Source organism: Pelmatolapia mariae, linkage group LG23 (genome assembly GCF_036321145.2).
Source record: "Pelmatolapia mariae isolate MD_Pm_ZW linkage group LG23, Pm_UMD_F_2, whole genome shotgun sequence".
Taxonomy (NCBI): Eukaryota; Metazoa; Chordata; class Actinopteri; order Cichliformes; family Cichlidae; genus Pelmatolapia; species Pelmatolapia mariae.
The window spans coordinates 50,491,769-50,509,942 of record NC_086246.1 but is presented as its reverse complement, the minus strand read 5'-3'; the positions used below and the strand labels follow the sequence as shown (position 1 = coordinate 50,509,942).

General features: G+C 44.4%; 4 protein-coding genes across 4 annotated transcripts; 2 read left to right on the top strand and 2 right to left on the bottom strand.

The window, feature by feature from the left end:
• Window positions 1-1,462: 1,462 nt before the first annotated feature.
• Window positions 1,463-3,429, bottom strand: LOC134621304 (kelch-like protein 23). The gene is made up of 3 exons (XM_063467727.1): window positions 2,460-3,429; window positions 1,895-2,306; window positions 1,463-1,766 (listed from the first exon to the last, which is right to left on the bottom strand). The coding sequence occupies exons 1-3, from the start codon at window positions 3,427-3,429 to the stop codon at window positions 1,463-1,465; spliced, it is 1,686 nt and encodes a 561-aa protein (XP_063323797.1).
• A 277-nt stretch (window positions 3,430-3,706) lies between these two features.
• On the top strand, window positions 3,707-5,471 carry lsm7 (LSM7 homolog, U6 small nuclear RNA and mRNA degradation associated). The gene is made up of 4 exons (XM_063466886.1): window positions 3,707-3,764; window positions 4,022-4,112; window positions 4,224-4,295; window positions 5,041-5,471. Exons 1-4 carry the CDS (start codon window positions 3,759-3,761, stop codon window positions 5,181-5,183), a joined length of 312 nt encoding a protein of 103 aa, XP_063322956.1. The 5' UTR covers window positions 3,707-3,758; the 3' UTR covers window positions 5,184-5,471.
• Window positions 5,472-8,655: 3,184 nt separating this feature from the next.
• On the top strand, window positions 8,656-15,696 carry tmprss9 (transmembrane serine protease 9). The gene is made up of 15 exons (XM_063467726.1): window positions 8,656-8,797; window positions 8,945-9,072; window positions 9,154-9,221; window positions 9,300-9,475; window positions 9,575-9,619; window positions 10,273-10,386; window positions 10,550-10,715; window positions 11,855-12,129; window positions 12,384-12,526; window positions 13,177-13,421; window positions 13,469-13,650; window positions 13,733-13,901; window positions 13,981-14,246; window positions 14,600-14,736; window positions 15,367-15,696. Exons 1-15 carry the CDS (start codon window positions 8,656-8,658, stop codon window positions 15,526-15,528), a joined length of 2,418 nt encoding a protein of 805 aa, XP_063323796.1. The 3' UTR covers window positions 15,529-15,696.
• Window positions 15,697-15,942: 246 nt separating this feature from the next.
• timm13 (translocase of inner mitochondrial membrane 13 homolog (yeast)) lies at window positions 15,943-18,174 on the bottom strand. The gene is made up of 3 exons (XM_063466321.1): window positions 17,925-18,174; window positions 17,474-17,542; window positions 15,943-16,991 (listed from the first exon to the last, which is right to left on the bottom strand). The coding sequence occupies exons 1-3, from the start codon at window positions 18,042-18,044 to the stop codon at window positions 16,893-16,895; spliced, it is 288 nt and encodes a 95-aa protein (XP_063322391.1). The 5' UTR covers window positions 18,045-18,174; the 3' UTR covers window positions 15,943-16,892.

Genomic DNA, 18,174 nt, shown 5'->3' with positions numbered 1-18,174 from the left:
TGCTCTCGAGCAGTGTTGCTCCAGGCTTCATGAAGGTTGGAGGTTGGCTGCTTTTTCATTCATTTTTATGTTGTGCAGCGTGTCCTTAAACATCTGAACAAATTGGACAAGTGGAGGATTAAAGAGGTGGCAGGCCTTTCTACAGCAGATGAACAGTCTCTGAAAGTCCTGTCCTAAAGAGTTACATGAAAAAAAAACCACACAAGCAAAGCCCTGACACAGGACCTGACAGATGCATCTGGCCCTTCAGCTGATCCATCTGCTGTTCGCTGAAGCCTCCTCAGAAATGTTCTCAGTGGCTGTCCACAAGCCATTCTTAATGAAAGGAAACAGGGAGAGGTTTCCCAAATTACACACGAATTGGACTTAAAGTTAGTGGCAACGAGTCTTGTGGAGTGAATCTACATTTGAAATTTTTGGCTCAAATCGTGGCCAGTGTGTACAGGAGAGGTCAGGAGAGAGGTACAGCAGTGTGTCTACAGCCATCTGTAAAACACAGTGGAGGCTCTGTCATGGTTTCTCAGCCAGTGGTGTTGGGGATCTGCAGGAATTCCACCATGTGATACCATCTGGAAAGACGGCATTCTCCTCTGTCACACCGAGCGTCTGCATGTCCTACCTCACTACATGCATGAATCTTCTCTGAGGTCTTCCTCTTTGCCCCCTGCTTGGCAGCTCCATATTCAACATCCTTGTCCAAATCATTCCTGCCTTGCCTCTCTAACTGTACTCATTTCTAGCTCCATCAGTCCTCGTCGCTCCAAATTAAAATCTTAACTCTGCCACCTCCAGGTGTGCTTCTAGCATCTCCAAACATCACAGCAGCTCTCCGGCATCTTGTAGCTTCTTGCTTTTATCCTTCTGTCTAAAATCACTCCTGACACTCGTCTCCACCCACTCCACCCTGACTGCACTCTCTTCTGGACTCTCCTTTTTCTTGGATGGTTGATATTTAAACGGATCTACCTTCACTATCACTGCTCTTTGCAGGTCTCCCTCTTATTCACACATATGTATTCTGCTTCTACTGACTTTCAAACCTCCACCTGCTCAGACTCTTCCGCCTGCTTCCTGCTCTCACCACAGTTTACAACCATGAAGAAAAGCATACCTGATAGAAAAAAACATACTGGAACACTATCAGTCATGGACTGGCCTCCACAGAGCCTGGAAGTCATCATTATTCATCTCTGGGATCATCTTAACAGAGAATGGAATAAAAGAAGAGCTTTGCATGTCCTTCAAGAAGCCTGGAGAACTATTCCTGAAGACTACTTAAAGCTTGCCTGAGAGTTCAGCCTGTGCTGAAAAATTAAAGGTGGTCAGACCAAATATTGACTTTCCCTTCATGTTTGCATGAGTTGCTGCACCCATTTCCCATTTTCCTGACCAAATATAAAGAAAGAAGGATGGCTCGAGAGATTTGCACAATATTCCACATTCATTCAACCATCATAGAGCATCATGGGATCATTCTTACGGTGACACACCCTCTGAGGGGCACGGGACAGGGTATAGCATCATCTACCTCAATGCAGGTGTCTATGTAAGGGTCCAGCATCACCATGTTCGGGAATGCTTTGTTACTCTTTCTCTCACTAACCAGGTATATCTGCCCAGTGACTGAGGAGCAGCCACAGAAGAACCTTTTGTTCAGACATTCCTCCTCCAGCACCGTCCACTCATCTGTCTCCATGTCAAAACGAAGGGCTTGGCCCCCGAACAGGTAGAGGGCACTGTTGAGCTCTGTGGCAACCAGGTCGTATCTAAAGAAGAATTTAAAAAAATATATTAATCTTTCTGTTTAATTGTCAGCTAATCATCCTGTATCATTTATTTTGAAATCTCAAACTTCATAAGAATGTAAATCTGGCAGTATCAGAAAGATACTCACCGTGGAAATGGAGAATAGGAGACCACATCCCACTGATCCTCCTTCGCCACATACCTCTGAATTCCACCATAAACCTCGCCATTTTCATCCAGGCCGCACGCCACGTAGATACACGACCCCAGAGCAGCAGTGGCTGCCCTCTCTACGGCCCTGACCATGGGGCTCACTGCCTCCCAACCCTCCTCTGACCCAAGGACCAGCCTTTCTACATCATCCACAAGACCTTCGTCCATACTTCCCCCCAGGACATACAGTACTGACTCGAGCCCTATGGAGCAGTGGCTGTGTCTGGACTTCTGCAGGGCTGGCCCGTCCACCCAGCGCTGGTTCCCACATTCGTAGATCCGGACCCAATCCACACTGAACCACAGAACATCCCGGAAGTAGCCACCTGTCACGACCACACTGTCTCCTAAATAAAAAGGAAATTTAAAAAAAATAAGTGAAAATGTAATGTCCAGTATTCATGTAAGATCATAAAAACTAACTAAAGAATATTAAAAATACTGCACATGAAAAATAAGCACACATCTAACTTTTGCCAGTTTCATTATGCATCCATTACCCACTGCAGCCACGGAGTACTGTGTGAGGTTCTTCCTCTGCAGGGGCGCGCAGCTCTGCCATCTACCACTCATCGGGTGATACTGGTACAGCGCCTGTTCTTCCCGATCATGAGGCCCGCCCAGCACAAACAGGGTCTCTCTGGCCCTGGTCCTCCTCATTGACCTGCCCACTGACCAAGATGCTGGGAAATGTTCATTGAGCTTTATGATGAGCCTGGCTCTGGGGTCAGAGCTTTTCATTCTGGTCAAGAGTTCAGTGATAAAAGGCAAGGACAGAGACTCGGGCCTCACCAGCTCGATGAGCTCCAGGAAATATTCTTCTCGTTTAGGGTCAAATGACACCCAGCGCAGTATTGCCTCCAGAGCCAGATCGTCTTTATGGATGGTTAGGTCATCGCTGGCAAGTAGATCTGCTACTGACTCTTTTGAGAGTGACAGAAAATCCTCTTCAGCTGAAATAGCGGAGAAGTGAGTGAGCACCACCTGTCGTGCTGCGGCATAAAGCTGAGTGCAACCCAGCTGCCAGGCATAGGCCATCATCCCCAAACAGTTGCTGAGGTGCAGCTCACGCTCCAGGAACTTACAGCACAGCAGCCTGGCTCGTTCCAGCTGCAAAAAGTCGGACGTCTCGAGGATGCCCGTAACATTTTCTCTGTTCAAAGACAGGCTGCATGTTGTGGTATATTCCATCAAGGTCCTGAAATGCTGCAGACTCACACCTTTAAGCTCTACCTGCCTTTTGCTGCTCTCCAACCCAGGGCCAAAGAACAGAGCCCTGAAGTAAGGGCTCTGCAGGGCCAGATGTTGGCGGTTGACATAAAAAATCTCTCCTTCTACTTGTAGGCTAGCATCAGGTGTTATATCAGCCTCAGAGTCCTTCACCTGTGAAGCAGACTCATCCTCTTCTTCTGATACAAGCGTCAATTCAAAGCTCTGCAGTTTCAGCTCATGGTCACCTCTGTCAGCCATGTCACAACAAACAGCCACCCCTCCTCCTGTCTTCTGCTTTCCAACACACCAGCTGGTGGTATTAATAGACTTTCCCTCCTCAACTGACAGCAAATGAAAATGGGGGTCAGTTCCAAAAGCAGATGCTGATTATAAAACTGTGAGTTATAATATAAAATATTATAATATAAAAACTAACTCACTCTATCATACCATCCCTATTAAATTAAATCATGAAGAGTCAATAAAACCATTTTTAAAAAGCAGTGACGTCAAGTAAAGGCGCTCGGTGTTTTGATTGGTGGAACATTCTTGAGGTCGAAATTTCACTTCCGTGTCACGCAGCTAACATGGCGGTGAGTTCGTACATTCAAATACTTTTCTACCTTTGCACCTTTAACGTTGTCAGATATGCTGTTAGCCCGTGAGTGTGTGTTTCAGCCGTAACCCGAGACGTAAATCAGCACATTAAAAGTAATATAAGGTGTTTTTGTTGTATCACGTTAGCTAACACGGCTAGCCTAGCTAACTGGGCTCATGCTCAGCTGGTGTTTGTGTGCGCGGTTAGCACACATGCGACTCACAAACGGCGTGTTTTGTTTTCTCTGCGCAGGATAAAGACAAAAAGAAAAAGGAGAGCATCTTCGACTTGTCCAAATACATCGATAAGCCGATTCGTGTAAAGTTTCAAGGAGGACGAGAAGGTAGGTGGATTAGTTATGATAACAAGCTAACAGTTAAGCAGCGCTGCGGGGTTTGCTGTCCTTATTTCCAGCTAATGGAGACTTTACACCATGTATTTGTTTCCTCCTCAGCCAGCGGTGTCCTTAAAGGATTTGACCCTCTGCTGAACCTGGTGCTGGACGGCACTATTGAATATATGCGCGGTAAGTGTGCGCTTTAAAGTCAAGACCATGCAAGGGGAAAATGGATTTACAGGAACAGAATGACACAAGACTGCGCCAGCACTGAAAAGTGTTTTGCGTTTCCTTTAACCTGAACCCAAATGAGGTAGTGCCCAGACTAACCTGAGTGTTGCTGTGATCACATCTACTGAAGGAGGACCCAGACTTGTAAAATAACGCTGCTGGTGATGATGAATATAAGATGAAAGTATTTAGATGGTCCCACAGCTGGGAAATGTTATTTAATATACTGAGTGGAGCTGTGTGTTTCACCAAGCTTTGATCCTTAACTCAGGGCCGACCACCAACCTCAGTGTGAGCTATGACAGCTGTAGCCTTCACTCACACTGAGGAGTTTGCATGCTAAAGTCATGTCAGCGTGTGGGTGTAAGTGTGAGCCCAGCTGAGTTAAATTAAAGTTTTGTTGTTGTTTTTTTTTTTTTTTTAACTTAAACTGAGCCTCATGTTATTCACTGTTTGAAATAGCTCCTCTCCAGCAGGTGGGTGGAGCTCCTGCACCTGAGATATTAAGGATAAACCTTCTCAGCGACACCACAGTGAAGTTAGGGTTGGAAAAACTGAAACTGAGTAGCTCATAGGAGTTACTTGAACACTGGTGTGACTTACTGTTAAAGCCGTGTCTGTATTTAAACTGATCGTGCAGCATCGACTGCTGTTGTAGATAATATGACGCTTACTTGTGTGCTCCTGCAACTCCTGTGTTTAGATCCAGATGACCAGCTGAAGCTGACAGAAGACACCAGGCAGCTGGGGCTGGTGGTCTGCAGAGGAACCTCCGTAGTGCTGATCTGTCCTCAGGATGGCATGGAAGCCATACCAAACCCATTCATACAGCAGCAGGACGGCTAACACACAAGCTCTCCCCTGCTAACTTACACGTACATGTACACACTTGAATATTTAGTTGTTTCTTTTCCTTAGTTTTTATTTCGTTTTAACAATAACGGTAATCATTAATGGAGCCAAGCCGATTTAGTTAAGCAGCAAAAAGACGTTTGAATGCACTTCACTTTTATTTCAGTCTGATGTGCAAATTTGTAAAGATTTGTGTTGTAAAGAGCCCATAAATGTGGGATGTGTAAACAGTACCATTTTCTTTTTATCCAGAATAAGTGAACTTTTTACTATTCTTTGTTGTTTTGATAAGAAAATAAAGTGAAAATGTAATTATGCCGACTTTTGGAAGTTTTGCTCTACTCTGCTGGCTGCACATCTTTACCTTCAGAATTACACGACAGTTGTGAAAACGAGCACTTTGAATGTGATTTAAAGATTCCTGAAAGTCGCTGTAGTTTAACAGCAGCATGACTCAGCTGCTGCTGCGAGTTAGATATGGTTCCATTTTTATCTCGTACACTGAGTTTCACGTGTTCCTCTACGGCGCGGGTTCTCTGCCATTTCACACCTCACACTTTCAGTTTTTAATCACTCGGTAAAACCGAGCAAAGACTCAGAGATACAGACACAGGCATGACTGCATCAGCAGTCTCGTGTTTATCCTTCCTAAAAACTCCTTTATTGAAATGAGTTCCCGCTTTATTATTCTCCTTTCATCCAGACTCCAACTTCTGTGGCTCGCTCTATACTTTTGGACCCACTGCTCTGCAGCTGAGCATCACTGCTTGCTGTCCAGCTTAGCCAGCAAAAAAATATGTCAAATGCTTAATAATGCAACGCCAGTTCCAAAACAGTTGGCACGTTCTTTAAAATGTGCACAAAAACAATGCAATGATTTGCAAATTTCATAAATCTGTATTTTATTCATAATAAATAATTTAAACGTGATGTTTTCTAAGAAAATGTGCCATTTTAAGATGTGATGGCAGCAACATGTTTCAGAAAAGTTGATATGGAGGCTACGAAAGAGGTGAAGTTATGTTTGTGTGTAGTTGTAAGAAACAACTGTTGCCAGTTGAGGCCCAACATGATCGGCTGTGGAAGAAGCGTCTTAGATCTTAGAGACAGTTTCTCAGAAATGCAGAAATATGCAAATTGTGATGAAAATTTTAGAGCTTAAAGACTCAATATGTCATTGTCTACACTACAGGATATCATCAAAAGAGGCCAAGAATCTGGGGAATGCCAAAAATCAAAAACTTTATTAAAAACAGACATGTACCTGTTGTGGAAATCACTGCACGGGCTCAAAACACCTCCAGAAATCACTGAACAGAGTTCACTGTGTCATCCACAAATGCACATTCAAGAGAAGAAGAAATCATCTGAAGAGAAAGCCACATGATCCAGAAACATCCTGGCCTTCTCTGGCGGAAAACTCAGTGTGATGGAATTTGAATTTAAAATTCTTATTTGAAAACTTGGACTAAAGACGAGAGGGTCCATCGGACTTGTCGGCACCAAGCTCAAAAGCCTCCATCTCTGATGTTACAGGCGTGTGTCTGTGGACGTGGACTATATGCTGAAAGGTATTTACAGGTTTTAGACCAACATGCGCCCACCCAGTGGTGTCTTTTTTTCAGGGAAGGCCTTGCATATTTCAGCAATACGATGCTGAAACACATGAAAATATTACAGCAGCATGGCATCATAGTACACAGTGTGCTGATCAATGTGCAGTCCAGTTTCACCAGCTGCAAACATCTGGAGCACCATGAAATCACAAAAATACAACAAACAAGGCCAGATTTCTGTCTCATCCCCCTGACTTCACAGAGAGTGGTCGTTGTACTTAAACACCTGACAGAAGTCACCTGGTCATGTTCAGGTGCATTCCTGTTTCGGTCAGTTAACAGTGTGATGATGTCGTCCGTGATCTTAAAGTTTTGAAAGGAATACTGGGAGTGCCTGTTGAGTGTGAGAAGATAAACCGTTCAAGCCTGTAAACACACCAACAAAGTTGCACCTTTGAATAGTCTGGGAAGTGCTTTAGCAGGGCGGGGGAATAATCCCAGTTTGCACCTCTAGCTTTACACGGAGCATTTCTTTGTTTACAGCAGAACGTGTCCATTTTTTTGTTAAAAGTAGACCCATGTGCTTTGAAATCAGGGACAACTGTTACTGTTCAAATAATTACAGAGTCGTTAAACTGTGGTTTCAGTTATGGAAACTATGAATAAAGCCTTAAATACACTTTAAACTTGTGCCACCATTAACTTCGATGCAAGAGGTCAGTGAAGTGTCAGACTGGAGGCGCTGTGGGCCTTCATGGTTTGCCAGCTTGTTGTAAGTGCAGAACTTGCAGCCAGGAACAAAAAGGCCGAATTAAAGGAGGCTTGGCCCCTCCTCCTTCTGTTGCTCAGTCACTGTGTCAGTGGAGCACTGACAAGCAGCACCAGAGCCGCTCTGGAGCGTTTCGAGCCATTTTCATCACTGCTTTGTTCCAACTTGCTGTACTGAAGGATGCGTGTTTGTTATTTACCTGGAGACTGTGGACGCTATGAGGTAACAGCAGAAACACCTGTGCACACCGGGGTGTAACCAAAGGGATCAACAAGGATGGAAGGAGGGTCTGCCAGAGATTTGTGAAGACTTACCGACTTTTAAAGGCAAACAGAAAAAGGTGGGTTACCTGCGGGACGGGGAAAAGGCACGCCTCCTGGCCAAAGGAACAAATAGCGGACCTCTTGGTCTCCTCGTCCGGTCTTCAGTCTCCGTGTCTGTTTTTGCTGGAACTTCGGGATGTTGTAAATGTCAGTGCTGAGAGCAACAGATGAAGAGGTGAGTGAGTCTACCTCAGAACATAAAGCCTGCATTGTTTAAAGCTCCGCGGTGTGAGACGTACCTGAGACGCTGTGCGGAGTTTATCTGCAAAGATTTACGGACGTTTTCTTGTCTTTACTGTGACCTTTCCCCACATCTGATTTGTGATTGCCAAGCAACATGGCCTCCTTGGTTTATTTTACGCACTCCTCAGTCTGCGCCGCTGGGCGGTAACTTTTTCTGTACTTTTGAATAGTTATGATCGTTATTTCTTTACTGACAAACAGTTTTTGAGAACTAAAAGTATCTTTAAATTTAACTCTGTGTGTGTGTGTGTGTGTGTGTGTGTGTGTGTGTGTGTGTTTTCCTCTTTGGAGCTAAAAGACCCCGCGGGGTCTGAGGTCGATGTGTATGTCAGATAAACTTCATTCCTGTCTCTGCTATGTCAGCACTGTTATTTAGTCTCTGTGTTCAGGAATATTATCCTAATCATAAAAGTGTCTGTTGTTGATTAAAATCATGTTCCCAGTCTCATGTCACACTAAATCCAGTGACACGCAGCACATTTATTTCACGCAGGCTTGAATCGTTTTGTCTGTGAGGCATTATGGTGCTGGAGGCAGTCGACGGTGGGTTGTGACGGCGGTGCTGTGAATCCAACATGGAAGCGCAGAAGGATGAAGGCCGAGGGCCGTGGTCATCTTCGCCTCCCGCTCCCTCCAGCTCTGTCTGCTACAGGAGCGGTCTCATACTCTTCCTCCTCTTCTTCCTTATTATTGGCATCTTTGTCGGCCTGGTTATAGGTGAGCCTGCACACGAATGTTGGGTGTAATGTTTTGTGACTCATTTCGGGGTATCAGACGTTTTTAAACTCATCCAGCATGAACCATTTAAAGATTTCACTGCAGATGTGATCACTTACTGATAGCTTTCTCCTGCTTTACCCCCAGCGTACCTTGTGCAGGAGCAGCATCATTTCATGGAGACAGTGGAGCTCAGAGGTCTGAAGTACGATGCTGCACTGCAGGATAAGAGCTCTGGTTTCTCCATAGTACTGTCCTCGGTTTTAAAGTCCAGGGTTAGTGCTGATTCACAACACAATGAGAGCGCAGCTCTTAATTTAAAAGGTGTTCAACTGTTACTAATTCTCACCTTTCAGATTAAAAATGTCTTCACTGCCTCATCCACAACACATCACTTTGTTGATTGCAGCATTGTTGCCTATGGGTAAGCACTGAGTCATTTATTCAAGACACAAACAGGATGTAAGATGGAACATTGCCAGTTTTTTTCTCGCCTTCCTAGTAACATTAATGGAGATGTGATGGCGACGCTCCGACTCGTCTTCAGGGTGGCCAAGATCCAGCAGTATTCGGAAAACTTTGTTCAGGACTTGCTGAGTGCAGGGCTCAGCTCATCGATGCACGGGAAACCGCTGGAGGTGCCTGAGTTTGGACAGATCGACGCTATCATCCTGCTGGGTAGTAAAGCTGTCACCAGGCGTCTGTGTGTTTCACCAGAGTCTTTACGTTTATTAGGAGTGACGAAGATCATAACCTAACATTCCTCCTTCTTTGTAGGAGCCAGTGGAAAGTCATTTTATGCTATTGGAGACAGTATGATAGGTAAGTTACACACTCGCACGCACAAAACCAAACACACATTTGTGCTGCAAATTTAACAGTAATGTGTTGCCAGCTGGATGCCAGAAAAATGACTGTAAAAGTACTTACAGGAAAGTAAAGTTACTGTAAATGAAATTTACAGTGAAAACTGTAAAAATGTATTTGAACACTTTGTAAATTTATAGCAGTGGAAATGTAGTTTTTCATTTACATCTTTATTTGTATAAGAAAAGGGTACATCAAACTCTTTATCTGACTTCCATCACCTCAAAAAAAAGTCTTTTCATTTCTTTTATTATTAGCCAAGCTAAACTCAGATGTTCACCTAATGATGTCACTTCCATCTGGGATGAATGGATTTGCCGCACAGACATCGGTCCTCCTCCCAAACATCCATTCACTCATTATCAGGTTAAATCGTGCATCGTGTTCAACAAGGTCTCAGCTTTTCAGGAGCCAAGAATCGGCCTTTGTGTTCTGAAACAGTCCATTTTTCAGCTCATCCAGCAGGTTTTCAATGTGGTAATTTATCTTTAGAAGTAAGAATTGTAACTTTAATAAGTCACCAGTTTTGCAAAAACTCTACTATGTATTGTTGTTGTTATTTATTCATTTATTTTATGCATATTGAAAGTATTTTTTTGGCTCTCCAGCCAGCTGTCCTGACAACACTTTCACCTGTGACAGCGGAGAATGTGTCACAAAAGTAAACCCAGAGTGTGACTTCGTCCCAGACTGCGCAGATGGATCTGATGAAGCTCGCTGTGGTGAATGACTCCTCAAACTACAGCAGACATAGCTAACCACAGTAGCTCCGTTATTCCTTCTGTTATTAATGAGTGTGCATCGTTACCACAGACCTGAGCAGAATATACTGGGACATATCTGCTTTTAATCACTTACACTAGTTTTTCTTCACCCAACCCACAGCCTGTGGTACGCGTCCTGCCATGGGGAGTCGGGTGGTGGGCGGTGAGGACGCACGGCGAGGGGAGCTGCCGTGGCAGGTCAGCCTGAGGTTCCATGGGCGGCACATCTGCGGAGCCACCATCATCAATGAACGCTGGCTCGTCAGTGCAGCTCACTGCTTTGAGAGGTAGCTCTAATTTAAATCCGTTTAAAAACAGTAGTTTGAAATTGTATTTCTGGATGCTAATCAATACACTCATTACGCTTTCGACCTTCAAATGCTCAATGCCATTGTTTGAGAGTATGGAGAGGTGAAATGTAACTTACAATTTACAGGTGCTTTACAGAAGCACAGCACTGATGTACTTACTGTATACAGCACTGTAGTATTTGTATGCTTTGCTCCTTCCACGCTATTTTGGAGGTAAATACTGTACTTGGCTGTCCATGCTATTCATTTTAAAGCTTTTATTATAAATTGTTTTTCAAACACACGTCTACTAGTATTTTTTGCCTCGTTGGTACATCATCATCATCACCATCATCATCATCACCTTTATTTATAAAACACTTTAAAACAACCACAGCTGACACAAAGTGCTGTACATTTGAACTAAATAATAAAATTACATAAGATATAAATAAAAGCAAAAATAAAATAATTAAATAAATAAATAACAAATTTAATTACAAGAGAAACTAAGTCTCACTGAGGTCAAAAGCCAAAGAATAAAAATGGGTTTTAAGACATGTTTTGAAAGTGGACAGTGAAGGGGCCTCTCTAACGTGCAAGGTCAGGTTATTCCATAATGTAGGAGCAAAGATAGAAAAGGCCCCGCCCCCTCGAGCAGCGGGTCAGCTGACCTGAGAGACCGACAGGGTGCGTGGGGATGAAGCACAGAGAGGTAAGGCGGGGCAAGACTGATAAAGATACCCAGCAGTACACAAGTAATTAAAGTTATCTACCAGTGCACCATTAAATTAATTTGCATATTACTTCATCATTAATTATGATGTATATGTTTCTGGTACTTCAGGAATGTTTTGATCCTAAGGTTTTCCCACTATTACTTAAACAGGGCTATGATGCTTCTTTCACCACTTTGCAAACAGTTACATAAAACACATTTCCTCGTGTGCGGTCGTGCAATAATCAGTATTAGGACACATGACTGCACATGGGCCTGAAAATGATTTTCATTTTTTTCTGTTTTTGATCAAATATTCTGTTCTGGCTTTTGAAAGAATGATAGAAAAGTCCTTAAGAAACATTATCCCATTTCATGAATATACACCATAATTTATGATTGCCTCTTCTGGTTTTAGGGTCAATAACCCCAAAGAATGGACAGCCCTGGTTGGGGCGACGCTGGTGAGCGGTGAGGAGCCAGAGTCCAGAACGATTAACATCAAGTCCATAACTGTGTCTCCAGACTACAACCCCATGACCACGGACAATGATGTAACTGTGCTGGAGCTGGAGACGCCTCTCACGTTCAGCTCTTACGTGCAGCCTGTCTGCATACCCTCCCCATCTCATGTTTTTGCACCTGGTCAGAGCTGCATTGTGTCCGGTTGGGGTGCCGTACACCAGTTTAGCTGTGAGTCCGCAGGAATGCACACAAAACACAACAGACGAGTCATTTAGAGTCAAAACTTCCTGACAGACTTTAAGAAGCAAGAAAGACTGTCAAACCAGGTCGTTTGGTGATTATTTCACACACCTAGATCAAAACACAATGTTGCATTTTTGACAAGAAAATCCTAAAAACTTGTTCTTGAAAGCTGTCGTCTTGTCATTTAAGGTGAAATATGACAAGTGGGAGTAATCAGTGTGTCGTGTGTTCTTCTGCAGTCACGCTGCCTTCCACGCTGCAGAAAGCTGTGGTGAAAGTCATTGACTCCAAGGTGTGCAATAAGTCATCTGTGTACAGAGGAGCGATCACTCCAAACATGATGTGTGCTGGATTCCTGCAGGGCAAGGTGGACTCGTGTCAGGTCAGTGGTGAAAACGGTTCACATGCGGTGGCTGTAACAGGATGAGAAAGGGGGCGTGTCTGTACATACACTGACGATCTGAAGGTTTGAGGATCACTAAAAATATTCACACCGTTCTCACCTTAAAAACTGAGACTATAAGCCATCTGTTCATCTCAGCATAACCGTGTGCTGTTAATTATACCGTGAGAACACTAGGCTCAGTCTGATAGAAATCCACTTCAAAATATCTGATGTTGCATAAATTATGTAACACGTTTTGGAAAAATGAATATCTCTGTACGTAAAATGTTCTTTTTTTTAGACAAAAATATGAACTTTTAAGAATGTGTAAAATGCACTTATTACATAATTGTTTCAACATTTAAAGCAATAACTGTGAATTACAGCAGCTGATATTTGACAGTTGTACATGTCGTGCCCCTTCTCTGTCGTGTTGTCTCCCTAATAAAGACAACATGCTCTTAGACATATCTCCCAGTAGCTCAGTGAGTTTCAAGGTTCAGAGCTGATGCTTAAAATCGTGGTGATTAGCCTAATGATGCTAACATCCTGACCAACCAGGACGGATTACCTGATGCTGAATAGTTGAAAGTTACCAAAAATGACACTTTTCAGAGTATCTGTCAGCTCATGTGTGTCATGTGCAGGGGGACTCTGGAGGACCTCTGGTGTGCGAGGGGGCCCCGGGTAGATTCTTCCTGGCCGGGATAGTGAGCTGGGGTGTGGGCTGCGCTCAGGTCAACAGACCTGGGGTTTATTCCCGTGTTACCAGGCTCCGTAACTGGATTCTAAGCCAGACTGATCCCACCTCGGTTCATGATTATGGCCAGCATGTTCCCACAGTGACAGAGTTTAATACCCCACCAGCACCCGGGACCTCAGCTGATAACGTGTCGTCTGCAGCAGTGCTACCACTGTCTGGTAATGTCAGCCTGAAAGCTCCTTAATCTTAAGAGCTTTATCAGTTACTGAGATTCATTTATTTAATCTCTCCGTGTTTTTTCCAGCCTTGAATTGCAGTGGAAACTTTGAGTGTAGCTCCACTTCCTGCATCAGCAAGGTCAACCCGGAGTGTGACAGAGTCGCAGACTGTCCCAATGGGGCTGATGAAAGAAACTGTGGTAAACTTAAAATGCATGAAGGACGGAGCATGAGGAATTTAAGGGTCATTCTTCTTAACTGTGTTTTGGGGTTTTTTTTAAGAGTGCGGCGTGCGCCCTGCACTGGGCTCCCATAGGATCGTGGGTGGAGTCACAGCTCGGAGGGGAGAGTGGCCTTGGATCGGGAGTCTTCAGTACCAGAGGCTTCACAGATGCGGTGCCACGCTCATTCACAAGAGGTGGTTACTGACTGCAGCGCACTGCTTCAAAAGGTATTTCATACATTTATATCAAAACTCGTTTCACTGAAAGCTCAGGAATGATTCTAATATTAATAACTTACATCTAAAGTGACTCTACTCCCAATAACTGGGCCGTGAGCCTGGGATCTGTGCTGCGATCTGGGGTAGGAGCCCTGGTCGTCCCCATCCAGAGGGTAATCATCCACCCGGCCTTTAATGGCACCAACATGGACCATGATGTGGCTTTGCTGGAGCTGGCCGTCCCAGCCCCGATGTCTTACACCATCCAGTCTGTCTGTCTTCCATCACCAGTACACCGCTTCTTAAAGAGCGCAGAGTGCTACATCACAGGGTGGGGATCCATGAGAGAGGGAGGTGAGAGATGAACCCACAAAACTAAACGTCCTGCATTTAGAGGTCATACAGGAAAAAAAATGAAATGTCTTTACTAAGAAATAAAGGCAGGGGAGCACGAGAGGTGAGATCATTTTCACATTATTGACGTAACTCAGCCTTCAGAGGTAAGAAGAAAAGCAGGAATAGCTCCGTGATCCGTGGCCTGTTCGGCCTTTCACGAGTGAATGTGATATGACTGCAGCCTTTATCAGCTTAGCTTCTGACTTATCTACCTCTGAATGGAATTTTGTTTGTCAGTCTCCACAGCAACAAAAAACTGGTACTCAGGTGTTGCGATCACACCTGTTCTGTGTGTAATGCTCTTTCCACAGGTTCATTGACCAACCTGCTACAGAAAGCTGCTGTGAACATCATTGACCAGACGGACTGTCAGCAATCATACGGTAGCGTTCTGACTTCAAACATGATGTGTGCGGGATTCATGGCGGGAGGTCGGGACACCTGCTTGGTAAGACGTTCACACAGACTTCTGCACTTCCTGTTTTACAATCGTTAAAAAGTTCCTAACCTGGAGACTTGGTTAACATCAGGCTGGTGCACTGCATGTAGTGCTCGGAGGCTGGAGGAAGTATAACTGTGGTAATGGTGTCTTTACAGTGAATGGTTAACCAGGCCGGAGCAAAGTCAACCTCGATCTTCCCCCCTTACAGGGTTCTCTGGTTCACCTTTGGAAAAAGGCTGACGAATAAATTAAGGTTTAAAAACAAGAATCAGATGTAAGAGAAAAAACTCCAAAAAGAATAAATCTAGAAAATGTGGCCGCCTCACAAACGCTGACCTGATAGAAAATGTACGCTTTCTTTCTCAGCAAAGGCAGGCCACCCCTTTGCACCCGCTCCATAATCGTCTTATGTAAGGAAACCCTCATGCATTCCTGTTTCGGTCAGAGCACCTGGCTCAGCTGCAGACTGACTGACATTCTCTTTACTCCCCTGCTGCCATACTCATCTTCAGTCGGCTATTCTGCTCTTATAAATGAATTAATCAATCGACACTTTATTTATATAGCACATTTATATAGAATTTAAAGTTATTTAAATTCCAAATGAAACTGTTGATCTGTTTTTTGATATTGCAGGGAGACTCTGGAGGGCCGCTGACATGTCGTCAGCCCTCCGGTCAGTGGTTTATCGCTGGAGTAACCAGCTGGGGACACGGATGCGGCCGAGTCGGTTTCCCGGGAGTTTACACTCGTGTGACGTCTATCAGGAGCTGGATATCCACATACCTACCCTTCTGATGAAGGAAGAACTGTGTCTGCAGAGAACTGAGATCATGCTAAACAGCCACACACAAATACTCAGTGTACACAGCACTGACCTCTGTGACCCGCCGGTCACGGGTGCTGGCGGTAGTGCTGTGCTTTTACCTGAACTGAGGAAACAATCCTGATGTGTGGCTTAAACATTCAGCTAGCACGGATCATTTGGAGTATTTATTAGTTATTTATTGTCATGGATGGTAAACACACTGCACGTGGCTTTGTGTATTTTGTGTGGAGAACATGGGATTCATTTATGGGTAAATGTAATGGTATTGTGATCTTTTACTGCAACGTGGATTTGTGGGGAAAGTCTACTGTGTACAAAGTCAGTGACGTGGGACTCGGTGTCGTTCTGTTGGTGGATATTCGCTCTTTTGATCAGAAACGAGAGAACACCTGATTGATTAATTTATTACTTTTTCTTGGGGAAAAAAAAATCACTGATTGCAAATGATGTTCACAGCTTTTCTGGCTCCTCACACAAACTCAGGAGGTTCCCAGACATCTAACAAACCGCACGCACACAAAGCTGAGAAAGGTGCAGTACCCCGTCAGGACGAGGGAGACCCCGCTGAAACAAACCCACTACTGTGGAGGGCAGCAGATAGAGTGACAACCAGAAAACATGTCAGACAAAACAGTGTTGTTCTCCAGGTGTACTTTGATATAGGTCTGTTTGGAGGCTTGTAAATGTCAAATTCATGCTGGTGAAAACACCAAATTGCTCCTCGATTCTTCCTGATGATTTTTAAGCACTTTTTTTCCTTTAAGGGCTCCAGGAAATATTTAATCTCTAAGCACAATCACCCGGCAAAGAATGTGAAACAGTGTTTAAAGGAGAGTCTGCAGTGATTGGGAGAAGTTTACTGTTATTGGTATTACAGGCAGAAGCATTCGATGGGCAGGGAGATGAGTCACAGTAAGTAAGGTGGGCCTATTGAGCCAAACTGCACCTGGAGTCCTTTCAGCAGCACAGCAGGCTCAGCCTCCTGCCACAGCAAACACTTTAAAACACATTCACACTTAAGCCGGTAATTTAGTGTTTCCAATCAACATGGCAAGAACACGCAGAAGATGACTTATTATATTTCTAACGTAAAACACACAATCGATTTAACATTGGTAGTGAACTGTTCCTCAGAGCAAAATTAAAACTGTCCACAGAGACACTGTTATGGCTGCAGTCCACAGGCTGTGCTCTCCCTGTCAGAGGTACTGTGACAGATGTTGCGCCGCTGCATGGCAAAACTCGTGCGCAGCGTGGGCCCTCCTGCAGAGCACTGCATCGGCCCTCGCTGTGTGCAGCAGCCTGAAGAAGGGAAAGATGAAGAGAGAGGAGTTCACATGCGAGCTCTTTCTCGCTGCAGTCTGGAGTTGTATGTTCGGGACACGGTGTTCCAGGCGTCCATATACCGGTCCATGCACATGGCGATACACTTCTGTTAGGGACAAAGCAAAAAACACACGGGTTAAAAGTCCAGAGAAATAAACCACTCGTGGTCTACAAAGAATTTAACCAATTTAAAACTGTGATTAATACCAAGAAAATGTTTCTGATGCACTACTCGTGTACATATATATATATATATGTGCATGCTAGGAGCATTTCTGCAGGGAGAGATAGACCAACGCAGATCGACTCTAACCTGGAAACGAGACACTGATGAAGACTCAGGAGTCGATACATGTTGGTCCATCTTATCCTACGATAAACCTGATATATTATTCAAGATGATGGAGTACCTCAGCAGCACCTTGTGTTTTTGGTATTGCGCTTGCATTTGCCCCACTCAAAAGCACCTGTCAGGTAAGCCTTAGAGCCCTGCAGCACTTTCGTTATACCCTCCTGTTTTCTTAAAACGTGATCACTTCTTTGCTCTGGGCAGCAGTGCATCACTGAAGCGACTCAGCCAGTGCATACCTGCTCAGAGTTGTCCAGTGTGCTTCCAGGCTTGCCTATGCACTTCTTGAAGCATTTATCGGTCATTCTCTGAAATATGAAAAACAATGTTTTATTAGCATTTACTACTCTGACAGCAGCAGCGCAGAATATTTGCATGACTTTTTAAAAAAAACAGATATGTACTAAAAGACCCTCCAACGCTGGTCTGGCTCAAAGGGATCTGTTTGTGTCGGCAGCATTTCAGTGCTGGCTCGTGTGTTTCTATGAGCCATGTATTAACATGCTGGCAGGATCCAGCAGCCTTATAGAAGTTATTGCGGGCTAAAAAATAAAACAGTCTTACACACAGGACGAAAAACAAAGCTACTGTAAAGCTGTGTAGCTTTGACCCGTAAGGATAAAAGCACTCAGCACTTCTTTGAACCTCAATGTGCGCTTGCTAGCTTAGCAGCTGTGTTCATTGATTTACCTGCAGCAGCTCCTGAGCGTTAGCCACCGCGATCTGGACTTTGACCTGCTCCATGATGGTACCGGTGTCCATTTTCCCGCCGGACCCTCCTGCTGAGAAGTCTGAACCAAAGCCGTCCATTTCCGCCACAGTCGTGCTCTTCAAACTCACTTTTGCGGAGCTTCTTCCAATACACGTGCAAACAGCCGCTGCTAGCCTTAGCCGGCGTTACTTTCCGATGCCCTTGACAGAAGCTGTGCCTGTTGCGTCA

Coding starts and splice junctions, on each gene's coding strand:
- LOC134621304 (XM_063467727.1), bottom strand. CDS start 3,429: ATGGCTGACAGAGGTGACCATGAGCTGAAACTGCAGAGCTTTGAATTG. Junction 2,307..2,459: donor GTACTCCGTGGCTGCAGTGG/GTAATGGATGCA, acceptor CTTTTTATTTAG/GAGACAGTGTGGTCGTGACA. Junction 1,767..1,894: donor TCCTATTCTCCATTTCCACG/GTGAGTATCTTT, acceptor ATTCTTCTTTAG/ATACGACCTGGTTGCCACAG.
- lsm7 (XM_063466886.1), top strand. Junction 4,113..4,223: donor GTTTCAAGGAGGACGAGAAG/GTAGGTGGATTA, acceptor TTTCCTCCTCAG/CCAGCGGTGTCCTTAAAGGA. Junction 4,296..5,040: donor CACTATTGAATATATGCGCG/GTAAGTGTGCGC, acceptor TCCTGTGTTTAG/ATCCAGATGACCAGCTGAAG.
- tmprss9 (XM_063467726.1), top strand. CDS start 8,656: ATGGAAGCGCAGAAGGATGAAGGCCGAGGGCCGTGGTCATCTTCGCCT. Junction 12,130..12,383: donor TGCCGTACACCAGTTTAGCT/GTGAGTCCGCAG, acceptor GTTCTTCTGCAG/TCACGCTGCCTTCCACGCTG. Junction 13,651..13,732: donor GGCTGATGAAAGAAACTGTG/GTAAACTTAAAA, acceptor GTTTTTTTTAAG/AGTGCGGCGTGCGCCCTGCA.
- timm13 (XM_063466321.1), bottom strand. CDS start 18,044: ATGGACGGCTTTGGTTCAGACTTCTCAGCAGGAGGGTCCGGCGGGAAA. Junction 17,543..17,924: donor ACGCTCAGGAGCTGCTGCAG/GTAAATCAATGA, acceptor TTCATATTTCAG/AGAATGACCGATAAATGCTT. Junction 16,992..17,473: donor CACTGGACAACTCTGAGCAG/GTATGCACTGGC, acceptor TGTCCCTAACAG/AAGTGTATCGCCATGTGCAT.